At 32.9% G+C, this 12,582-nt stretch overlaps 2 protein-coding genes across 2 annotated transcripts; one reads left to right on the top strand and one right to left on the bottom strand.

The window, feature by feature from the left end:
• Window positions 1-3,431: 3,431 nt before the first annotated feature.
• LOC123893634 (ubiquitin-fold modifier-conjugating enzyme 1) lies at window positions 3,432-5,094 on the top strand. The gene is made up of 3 exons (XM_045943399.1): window positions 3,432-3,849; window positions 3,944-4,005; window positions 4,807-5,094. The coding sequence occupies exons 1-3, from the start codon at window positions 3,517-3,519 to the stop codon at window positions 4,934-4,936; spliced, it is 525 nt and encodes a 174-aa protein (XP_045799355.1). The 5' UTR covers window positions 3,432-3,516; the 3' UTR covers window positions 4,937-5,094.
• Window positions 5,095-6,196: 1,102 nt separating this feature from the next.
• Window positions 6,197-11,261, bottom strand: LOC123893633 (phosphoenolpyruvate carboxykinase (ATP) 1-like). Its single transcript, XM_045943397.1, has 12 exons — window positions 10,762-11,261; window positions 10,496-10,686; window positions 10,224-10,377; window positions 9,877-9,961; window positions 8,555-8,655; window positions 8,149-8,447; window positions 7,880-8,053; window positions 7,713-7,778; window positions 7,279-7,457; window positions 7,021-7,190; window positions 6,773-6,941; window positions 6,197-6,684 (listed from the first exon to the last, which is right to left on the bottom strand). The coding sequence occupies exons 1-12, from the start codon at window positions 11,115-11,117 to the stop codon at window positions 6,541-6,543; spliced, it is 2,088 nt and encodes a 695-aa protein (XP_045799353.1). The 5' UTR covers window positions 11,118-11,261; the 3' UTR covers window positions 6,197-6,540.
• Window positions 11,262-12,582: the final 1,321 nt, after the last annotated feature.

Raw genomic sequence — 12,582 nt, 5'->3', positions numbered from 1 at the left:
TAGGTTTCTAAGGGATCGAGCCTAAACACATTTAAGAACCTAAATTCATAATAAACTATCAAAAACAAAAAAGACATCGACACACATGTGATAAAACAAACATAAATATTTTGGTTTATGCCCTCTATGTTATAAAAAATAATAATAATAAATAAATTTATAATGTACTCAATGAGATAGTCTATCCAAAAAAATGATTTGTTTAGAATGTAATCAATGAGATGAGATATAGCCTATACAGTCCAAAAAAAAAGAATTGTTTACAAATACTATGTATTGAATAGTTATCAGTTGGCACTTGCTGACTTAGCGGGTGTAGGCTCTTGGTCAGGGGTTCGATCCTTGGCAGCAGCAATTGTAGTATTTTCTTTGTAAATAAGTTGGTGGTACTTATAAACCATCAACTTTTAAAAAAAAAAAAAAAAAGAATAGTCATCGGTCATTACAATGATGAGAGTCTAGCTATACATGTGTCAACGAGATAGTCGATCGAAAAGGTGATTTGTTTAGATTGCACTCCGGACCATGATCAGATCAACAACTTGCTTCCATCCTGTTGATGAAATTACGCAAAAATCAATTCATAAAAATTGTGTTTTCCCCATTAAAATAGTAACTTGGAAAACTAGCCACAAGGTATATCTACTCACTCCAAAGACAAGAAATCCAACTTACTCAATCTCATATTAATGCTAAATATTTATCTCATAATTCGAGTCAACAACCAAACTATTTGCTAATCCATCTTAGGTTTTGAACATACTAAAGACCATCTATCAAATTCAATGGTTGTATTGTATATTATTCAAAAAAAAAAAACTATATAAAAAACCACTGATATTTTCACACGACAATTTTAAGAGCATATAAATCAAAAAGGTTAAAAATGACACATGCATCAGTGACTCTATGCTAAAAAGCATTAAAAAAAATGAATTGTTTAGAATAGCACAAAAGCAACGAAAGGGTAAAAATAGACCAATACTCGCCACTCTAGAATAGCACGAATTTCCTCACACCAAATTCGTCGGGCATAACTCCATTTTCGGCCCTCACCTCCAAGATTTTTGTTTCCATAAAATCTTCAATGATTAAGTGATAGGCCATTTGCCGATGCTTTGAATCCGATTTGCCATATTCAAAACTGTTGTTTCATCATGTCTTTTAATAGCTTCCATAAAAAACACCACACGCACAGCTGAGATATTGATAATATCACGCAAACTCTCAAAGTTAGAAACTAAGACCAACTGCTTTTTGGCGCCCACTTTTGAATCTTGAAATGTTTTTGCGACGCCTAACCTATGATTTAGGTCTGATTCAATGTCCAAATCCAAAACTTCAAAACCTAACTCTTTAAGACGCGACTTCAACCAGCTCACAAATTTAGTATATTTTGAGACTACTACTGTTTTAGGTGCTTCAGAGCTCTTAAGAAGCTCAATCAACATCTTTATTTTGGTTGATTCTGAATCAGTAGGACATGTGAAAATTGTATCAACACTTACTCTCCTTCTGCAATAAGGACATTTTCTTTCAGATTAAGGTTTATGAAGATAATACCATTCCAACATCTCTATGGAGCAATCTTCACAATATACATGTTGGCAATGAGTTATCAACTGGACTGTTTTCAGCTCTGAATAACAAATGGGACATTTTGTGTCCGGTTCAAGGTTTGCCAATTTTTCAAGCAATATAGGATGACCTATACAATAATAAAAAAAAATAATTGTTAGTTTTTTCAAGCAATTCAGGATGACCTATACAATCCAAACAATTGAAATGTTAGTTTGTTTTCTTCCCTAAATAGTAAATGACATGTACCTAAATATCTACAATCACTCTAAAAATAACAAGTACCTTCAATATTTCTCCTTTAGACATGCATATGTAGATGAGTGCAAATTTCTCTTAATTTGTTAATTGACTTGACAAATTTGATTTGTTGATTGGCAACATCTTCAGGTGTCAATTTAAATTGTGTCTTTACACTTAAGAGTATCAGGATACGACCTTTATTTTCCCATTAGGATTATAGGAACGGTAAGTACCTCAATAACTGGCAACAACATATCTACCTGCCTTCTAATTCCAATTGCGTTGAATAGTTCCTAAAACAAAATAGACAAAGTTTTTAAAACAACATTTTTTTTATAAAACTAAAAAATATAATAAGAAAAGAAAGAAATACATTGATGCTAGTCGGAAATTTAAGTGTGCGAAAATAGTTCTGGCTAACCAAAAAATCGGTGATAAAAGGTAGGTAATCGTCATTTGACTGAGGAGTAATGACACATTCATCGTTGACTATCCATTTTTTTTAGATCTAAATTTAAAATAAACCTCATTTGTTGTCGCTCCATTTGCCGGGATGGACAATCCAAGATCATTCGGTACCAAGTACAATCCATTATAGATGACAATAAATAGTGTTTCGTTTCTGGATAACGAGCGGTGCTGTACGGTGTAACAACCATATCATGAGCATCAAAATCATTTTTTTTTTCTTCAGGAAAGGTCAGTAGATTGGCCTAAATGCTTCAAGTCTGCAGTGTTCATCAATTTCATTATGCCACTCATCAACTCTATCAGGAATTATTAGAGTGTGCCAATGATTATTGTCCCTAGTCATCAGAGACAACATAGTGAGTTTTTTTCAACCCCGGAGGATCGTTAAAGTGTCCTCCAAAAACAGTATTGTCGGGATGAAAATTTTGTACTTGTACACCGACAGTTTCTCTATGGATAAGCATCAAAATCGTGTCCTGTTGGTGGTTAAGCAAATCTGTTGCTACTATTCCATTTTCCATATTTTCCCTAAAAAGTAGTAAAAGAAGAAAGTATTAATCATACACCCTTCTGGGACACAGTGATTCAAATAAGTTAGAAAAAGTGATTTTTAAAAAAAGATAGATTTTTTGTTGGAAAATAGGAAACAACAAGACTAAAAGACTCTGCATTTTCAAATCACTAATGGGAAACAATGGCTAAAGGGGAAGAAAAAATCGTCAGGGTTTGTGAAACAGAGGTAGGGTTTGATGTTCGATAGGAAACTTCAGCGTAGTTGGGTTTTTGAGGTTTTTGAATTATTGAATTCAGCGTAACATAACACACGTGTTTTTTAGTAGCAAAAATCTTTTATTAACAAACTCACCAATATGTATTTTTTTTTTCTTTGTCTCTTTTTATAAGACCCCTTTCATTTTTTTTTTTACGAATATAAGACCCCTTTCATTTTTTTTTTTACGAATATAAGACCTCTTTCATATTTTTAAGAATATTAATTATTTATTTACTAATATACCCCTAAAGCGCATATTTTCTCAACGAGGTTTTAATTATTAGGGACGACGAAATATATATTAATTGAATTTTGATTAATTTTTATTTTTTTGGAGATAAGTTAATATAAAAACGGAAACTTAATTACTCTCAGTTATCTTTGTTGAGGCATAATAACTAGCCCGTGTGTTGAAAGCGAAAAGAAAGAAAGAAGAAGAAAAAAAGCGAGCGATGGAAGGTTGGGACCCAAACACGAAGTCGACGCTAACACAGATCCCATTGCTGACAACAAAAGCAGGTCCAAGAGACGGAGCACCATGGACGGCGAGGCTGAAAGAAGAGTACAAGTCTCTTATTGCTTACACTCAGATGAACAAATCAAACGATAACGATTGGTTTCGGATCTCCGCTTCAAATCCTGAAGGTACTCGTTGGACCGGTAAATGTTGGTATGTCTATAACCTTCTCAAATATGAATTTGATCTTCAATTTGATATTCCTGTTACTTATCCTTCCACCGCACCGGAACTTGAACTCCCTCAATTGGATGGTAAAACTCAGAAGGTTCGTTATTTTTATCTTCTTCAATTTCATGTTTTTTTTATCAATTAATTAATGATGATTTTTAATTATCTCATTTTATTTAATCGATTTTCAGATGTATAGAGGAGGAAAGATTTGCTTGACTGTGCATTTCAAGCCTCTCTGGGCAAAAAATTGGTAATTTTTTTCTTCATTATAAGCTTTTTTATTTTTATGATGTTGTTAGATTTTTAGGGTTTATTGTTATATATGTGTTCTTTATTAGGATTTGGTTAGGCTTTGAATACTTGTGTTTGGATAAATAGCTCAATTAAGCGCTCATGCATATAAGTATTTATGTATGTATAAGCTATTTTTATAACAAAAGATAAATTTAATTCAATGTTATAAGCTGTTTTCATAAGTTATCATGGACAACTTTAGTCATAAGCTGAAAAAGCTTACGAACATGGCCCTGTTTGGATAAATAGTTTATTTGTAGCTTATAGCACAAGCTCTTATTATGATAAGCGCTTATTTATGAGCTTAGATAAGCTATTTTTATAGCATTAGATAAAATAAAATAAAATAAAATTGTTTTTGTATACACTATAAGCTGTTTTCATAAGCTATCATGAAAAATGTTGTTTTTATACGTTATACCAAACAGTCTTACAAAACATATGTCAGTATATGTTGTTTTTATATGTCAAATAAGTTCATCCAAACAGGCCACATATATCGATTTCATAAGCTGTTTCAGTAAGCTCTTACAAAACAGTTTGACAAGTGCTTATGCTAATAGATAAGCTGAAATAAGTCAATCGAAACAGACCCTTTGTGGAAATAGAACCTTGTTCTTCATATGAAATTGGTTTGAATTGAATGAATTTTATGTGATCAAGTGATGTTAACTTTGTCATGGAAGATTTTACTGTCTTTCACTGTTTTGCTGAATTCTAAGTACTGAGTTTTTGTGCCATTGGCTTTATTTTACAGCCCTAGATTTGGTATTGCACATGCACTTTGTTTGGGTCTTGCACCGTGGCTTGCAGCTGAGGTTCCCATTCTTGTGGATTCTGGTATGATCAAGCACAAAGACGATGCAACTACATCAGCTGAATCTTAGTTATTCCATGTTTGATTAAAGCTGTAAAAGTAGAACTCAAGTTTTATAGTTATAGAATTTGTCAAAGGGAAATAAAATGAGCTGTTTGATTGCTATTTACGGGATTTTTCTTGTAACGTACATTTATCCTCAGATGTTGAAGTCTTTAGATCCGTAAATGCTCTGTTAACTATATACTTCAGACACAAGAACATGGCTAGTGAATTAATGATTTTCAATCAAGTGATTGACTGAAAAAAGTTCATCTTTTTTGTATTGATAATAACAAATTTATGTCTAATCATGATTAAAATATTACTTGAACTGAAAGTGATGACAACATTTGTTTAGACTATAGACATGCTGCATCACTGCCAGTTTTAAAGTGACTGAAGTTTGGGTCAATTTGGTCCAAGTTTCACCTTTCTCACTTTATGACTCTAATATTGTAAGTGCTTTTTCTTTCACTTGGGGTGCTCTTCTTTCATGTCTTTCCTGGAGGATATGTATGGTTATGATTTTTTGCCAATGTATCCTTCAGCAAATTTTTGTTTTTACCATTTAGTAAATTCATTTTGTGAATGAAGCTATATGTATCTTAAGAGCAGGATACAACATGAGATTGGCTCTGCCTACCATATTTTGTGTGTGTTGACTGAGTATGACTTCTCTCATGTTCCTTCATTCCTCTTCCTATTTGTCATTCTTGTTCTCTGTATAATTCAAAATCTTTGTACAAATACTTGATGAAAAGGGTTCGAGGCTTCTAGTTTTCCTTATTGTCAATAATGATTTTTATCACTCATTTTCGGGTGCTTAGCCACACAGCTTACTGCCACCCTTCAAACCTTCATACTAGTCTGATGTAACGTGTGTACTGAGAACACCCATTATTCGTGAATATATAGTTACGAGCTTCTTGTTTTCCCATTCTCTTGAAATATACTATTATTTTGAAGACGCATTTATTGTTTCTATCAAATTCGCCAAGTATAGTTTACCGTTGGGTTTTACTAGGAACTGGCCTTCTCTACTTATATAAGTGTTTTGTTTTAAAAGAGTTTAGCAGCTGAGTTTGTTTAAATCGGTTTGCTTTACTACCAGCAAGTTGTTGTTTACTAAGTTTACACTCCCGCCAAAGAAAATGCAATTTAAATAGAACAGGGAACTCATAAACTTTTAATTTGTCTGAGAAAGCTAAAAGTTGTTTTCCTCTCAACCCTAGTTAGCTACATATGATAATTGATGATTACCTTGAATAATTAGCTTTCAACAGTTCAGTTAAAGTAAAAACTACCGCTATACAAGATAAACATTCTTATACATAACATTTTAATGAATTTATTCTCAGCCCTTAATGAAGATTGAAACTCAGCAAAAAGATACCTTTTGAAGAAGGTGAAAATGTGAAAAGGAACACAAATTGAAGGAGATTTGTTTCAAGAGGGGAAACATGTTATTACAAGGATCTCAATCATTAACATTATACACGCACACAAAAACAAAACACATTGAAGACTTTATTAGAGTGAAAGTGATTAGCGAGAGATGCTTTTCAAAAGATTAATCTCCACGGCGTGCATCTCTTGTTTTCGCCAAAATCACTTCCAGCTTAAGTGCTCCAATCAGAATATAGGACCAGCAGAGACAATCTCTTCGCCCAACTTTTGGTCATTCCCTATCTTGTAGTTCATGAATCCATCAAAATTGCTCTTGAACAGACCAGCTAATTTCAGAAGCGTATCTTGGTAGGCCTTCTTGTCATGCCACTGCAGTTCAAGTCAAGTATAAGGTAAATACAATTCATACCTTAACAATTTTGATAAGAGAAATATAATGTACTAAATATCAACTTACTGTGTTTATAGGGTCCAAGATTTCAGATGGTACTCCATCTATTGCTGTAGGGATCTCAAGCCCAAATACTTCAGTCTTAATGTAATTCACATTCAAGAGACTGCCAGAGTGAATGGCATCGATGATTTTCCTCGTATACGCTAACTTGATTCGATTGCCTGATCCATAACTGCCAAATTATACGGAAGAAACATTAGTTTTACCGAGGATAAAACTACAATACAGTTGCATTGTGTTAGAGTTCACACCTTCCTCCTGACCAGCCAGTATTGACAAGCCATCCAGTAGCTCCATGCTTCTGCATCTTCTCAGCCAGCATTGCCGCATATTTGGTTGGATGCATCATTATAAATGCTGCACCGAAACAAGCAGAGAATGTGGCTTGTGGCTCTTTTATACCATCCTCTGTCCCAGCAACCTGTGTCATAGATTAATTTAACTACGAAAACTTGTACCTGCAGGATGCCAATGAAGGTACGAAAAGAGATGAAAGGTATTGCAAATACCAATGCTGTGTAGCCACTGATAAAATGGTACATTGTTTGGGCCAAGCTCAGCTTGCTTACTGGGGGGAGCACCCCAAATGCATCACAAGCTAGAAGGATGACATTCTTTGCATGAGGAGCAACACATGGTATCCTAGCATTAGGTATGTACTCGATTGGATACGCTGCACGAGTATTCTCTGCAATGTCAAAAGCTCCAAACTATTAGTAAGCTTGAATTTCTCTGATTCTTCAATCACATAACTTTATAATTCACAGTTTGTCAGTGTTAATTGACATTTTAAGTAATTTTTTCGCATTAAGTTATATCATGACAACATCAAAAGATTAGTACAAAATCCATAAAAATAATCTCGCTTCCTATATGATTCAGTTATGCATTTCGTAATCCTTTAACATAGCCTACTTGAACATATTTATTTCATTATACTTACCAGTCACAGATTTGTCTGAGAAATCTACATCTCGCGTATGCTCATCAAAAACAACATTTTCAAGCACTGCAAATACAAATAAATGTTTGTTAGGTGGGATGACACCATAGAGAGTCTACACGTAACGACAGACAATTATTTTCGTCAAATGGAAGATTGTTTGTTACCTGTACCAAATTTGATGGCATTCCAAATGTCTGGTTCCTTATCCTTTGAAAGATCAACACACTTTGCATAGCAACCTCCTTCAATATTTGACACCCCATTTTCACTCCAGCAATGCTCATCATCTCCAATTAAATACCGATTATGATCGGTCGAAAGAGTAGTCTTTCCAGTACCTAAAGAGATTACAAATTAACCGGTTTAATGAAAACTCAAATGCTACTCACAAACATCGATTAAGTACATGGTTGACGTAGTCATCCAACTGCACCTGATAATCCAAAAAACAGCGCAACATCGCCATTTTTGCCCATGTTGCATCCAGAATGCAAGGACAGAATATTACGCTTCGGCATGAGATAATGCATTAGACTAAAGAGACCTTTCTTCATTTCTCCAGCATATTGTGTGCCAAGGATTATCATTTCCTTTCTTGTAAGATTCACATCTATACTAGTTGATGAAGTCATGTAGTGAGTATAACGATTACAAGGGAACTGTCCTGCATTATATATAGTGAAATCCGGGGTACCAAATTCCTCTAGCTCTTCGGGCGTGGGTCGGATGCACCTGTTAAATTTGTCTTTAGAGGCATAGTTGTGGATTCTAAATCTAGTTTTTAAGGTTGTAAAGAATTGTCTAGTAATGCTTTTTAGACAATATGTCTCATTACTCACATATTGTGCATAAATAGAGAATGATAAGCTCTTGCAGATACAATTCGGACTTTGATTCTGTGTTCTGGATCCCAATTCAGAAATTGATCATTCACATAAACCTGAACTCAGATCAATTAACACAGTGAGAAAAGGAAGAGCTAGTCATTGAGTTATTTTCTCTCCTTTTGTTTGATTGTGTAAAACATTACAGAAAACAAAAAAAGAGTGCATGGTGAATACACAATGCAATCAATGTAGGAAACAAACTAACAAAGCATCTTTAGGTGGATCCCAATTGCTTCACTCTCTCTAGTCTCTACTTTAATCTTCATCCAAGCTAAGTGCAACTGTGGAAGTATTTGAAAAACTTTCATTCTGTAACGTGGGACTTTCCATCATAAGAAACTGGCCCCAAGTCTTGGCACATTTTCAGTTTAACCAGAGGGTGTATAGTTTATTTATGGTTGAAAAAACTAGCAAATCCAATTTGAAAATTTTAGTGAAATTAATAGTTTAACAAATTAATAAATCAATACCATTTGAATTTTTTAAGACTTCCATCAATACCATATAAGAAAAAAGTCCATCTTTAAAGTTGAGGGTATACACAGTGCCGGTCCTGACAATTTAGAGTCCCGATCTTGAATATTAAAGATGGACCCCTTAATAAATAAAAAAGCAAAAAATTGAAAAAGAATAATACTTTTTAAAATTATAAATATCATTAAAAATAGTCATATTATAATCAAATACCAACAAAATTACAAAAATATCTTCTAATTACTTAAAAAAAAAACATTCCTTCTGGGAGGGAGAAGGAGAATATAAATCTTTTTTTTTTTTAAATTTATTTTATTTTATTTTTTTGAAAATTGAACATAACCACTTGAAATTGGACCAACAAAAATATATAGATTAAAAAAATATTAAGACTTTTTATTTAACTTTTTAAATCATATTTTTTTAAAAAACCTACAACCATATAAATTATTTTGAAGCCCTTAAAAAATGGAGACCCGACACCTTGCACTCCCTCAAAGTCGTCCTAGATATACATAAATAGATTTATATGTAATATCTACTAATACTTTTATTTTTTATATGACTTATTTGTATTAGTTGATTTTATAATTTATAAATATTGTCAGATTAAAAATTAAAGTTGAGAGGGAGTATTTATCCTTGGAAGTTGGAGGCATTTACGGCAAAGACATGTCACTCTATAAAGTGAAGTTATATTGGTGAGGAATAGATCAAGTCACGGAATGCATGCATGGGATGGAAACATCATCATGTTCCCGAGATGAACGTGAATAAACTTTACTCAAATTGATTGTTACCTTTTCAAGGGAGTTCAAGTAATCAACTGCTCTTTCTCTGTTCACCAAGAAGGTATGTTCGTCCATTTCAATATTGGGTGATCCCCTGCACCACCAGGATATATTAACATCAGAAATGTTACATAAACACATTTTTTGAACATAAGTTGACAAATATACTGATTTTCATTTTTTAATAATATAGTATGCTTATCGATTTGCGTGCATAGCCTTTTCCTTATAAGATGTCGTCGGCCGGAATGTGTTTAGATAACATGCCTCTATTTACATGCGACATTTCAATTCAAGACAAGGTTATACAAAAAACATAGCATGATCATGTGTGAATGAATTGAAGAACAACTTACTTTCCCCACCAAAGGTCGTGTTCGGTTGTCTCATCCTTAACGACCCTTTTGTCACGTGGAGAACGTCCTGTCTTTGCTCCCGAAAGAGTGGCTAATGCACCTGTTGCCGTTATAAACGATCCTTTTTCATACTTTATCGCTTGCTCATACAGCTCTGCATATCATATCATATGTTATACTACCTCTTCTAATAAAATAAATAATCATAATATGTGTACCAGAGTGTTCACTTATTAATATTAATCGATTAGTAATTAAGTAATAATACATACCGCCAGGGGAGAGGTTGTAGAGAACGTGAGTGAATTTGAGGGCACTGTCACTCACATCAAATGCTGCTGCTGCTGCTGTTGAAATAATAGGGCTATGCTGCTGATGTGGACTACCCGCTAATTTACTGGCTGCAGGGTCTCCTTTCACCACTTTAGGTCCTGTCTCCCTCGTCAACGACGCCAACGATTCACTGATCAAATTATACATATACATTAATTCATTGATCATTAATTATTAATAATAATATGTTGCATTGTATGTGTACCTGATGGATTGAAGTTGTTGTCTTTGGCGATCCTCTTCAGAAATAATAATAACATTGGCAAAGGGACCTGCACCTGCAGTTTGTGCTGTTGGTGTTCTGATTGGAGTGTTAGGGGTTGATCTCTTCTTCTGTAGAGAATGAAGCTCCTCAATTGTTTGAGCTTTCACCGGTGTTGTGCTGTCGTCATGACATATCTCCGGAACTTCCATTGCTTTCTTCTGAATTTGGATCATCGGTAGCCCACGACGCCCAATCACATTGTTCTTGTCGTCACTACTTGTTGCATTTTTCGTCGGCGAGAAACTGAAATCTGATGATCCATTCTCTGTTAATGTTGTGGTTTCCTTGTCTGCCATTGTGTTGTGAAAATTCTATGCAATTGCAACGATCATCTCATTCATGTCTGGTTCTCCTTTTATATATGAGTAACAGTAGTACCCGTGGTTGGTGGCCTTACCAATTCAATATAATCTTATCTTAAAATGTGACTCATTCTATATCCATGTCAATAATTTGTTTCTATTTTTATTTTAACAAAATCATCATCATCATTAATTGACAATCATTATTATTACTTGTGTGCTGTGCAGGGGGAGAGTACGTGTTACTCTTGCATGGATAAGAATAAGAGAACTTCTACGGTACATCAGAATAATTCGAATGTACCAGTACATTAAGTCGTTAAATTGATAAATTAATGATTATTTTTATGAATTAAGCTTATTAATTATTATTGTATTTTAGAGTTAATAATATTACAAGAAAAATCACAATTTCATTGTTTATAAGCAATTCACTAATTTTTTTAAAATTTTTTATTAAAAAAATACAATATTGACTAATATAAGGAATAAAAATTAAAAAATATCAAATTTTATATTTTTGATAATTTCGATAAATAATATTTGGTTATTATAATGTTTTTAATGATAAAAAAATTATTTATTTTAAAAAAGATTCATTTACCTATCATTTTAATGACCTGATGTACCAGTACATTGTAAATTATCAAATGTACCATAGATTTTCCCTAAGAATAATTTTACACTCCTATTTCATCGCGCTCATTCTTTAGCTTAAATTCACCCACTAAATTTGTGCGACACTCAATATTTTGTCAAGTCCATATAAATTTTAACAAATAAAAGAGCTTGTTGAAAACTTGAAATGTGTGTTAAAGAATGTGTATTTTCTCGGTACCAAATTATAAGTAATTTTGAGAGAAAAAATTGTACCAAATTAATTATAAATGACTTTACAATATCAATGAAATATTTAATGTTATTTTTCTATTATACCCCTCAAACAAACGGGTGTTGCTAACATGTGTCTTTAGGGCACATGTTAAGGTGCATTAAGTAAGTCAAGATGCCATTTATTTTATTTTAAAAGAAGCAATAGTCAACTTTAATAATTAAAGCTATGATTCAATTATAATTAATTATACTTACGAGAATTGCTAAGACAAAAAAATTAGTAACTTTTTTTATTTTTAAGCTGAAAACAAAAATTAAATAAATTATAAATTATATAAAATTTCAAATTTTATTCTCGTTGCTTAAAAAGAAAAGAAAAAGCATCATGTTTTTGAAAAGAAAAAGTCCAATTTTATTGATTCTCGTTGCTTAAAAAAATGTGCAAAAAAAAAGAAGGCATAATATGTTATTAGAAAATAAAAATCTGATGTGTGTCATAAGCCCATAACTAATTTAATAATGTGTGTCATAACTAATTTAATGAATGGAGTGAATGAGTGAGACCATAACTAATTTAATGCACCTTAACATATGCCTTTAAAATGTGTCATAACGACACATGTTA

This window comes from Trifolium pratense, linkage group LG7, assembly GCF_020283565.1.
Source record: "Trifolium pratense cultivar HEN17-A07 linkage group LG7, ARS_RC_1.1, whole genome shotgun sequence".
NCBI lineage: Eukaryota > Viridiplantae > Streptophyta > Magnoliopsida > Fabales > Fabaceae > Trifolium > Trifolium pratense.
The sequence above is the reverse complement of the archived record's forward strand: the minus strand, read 5'-3'. Positions and strand labels throughout refer to the sequence as shown.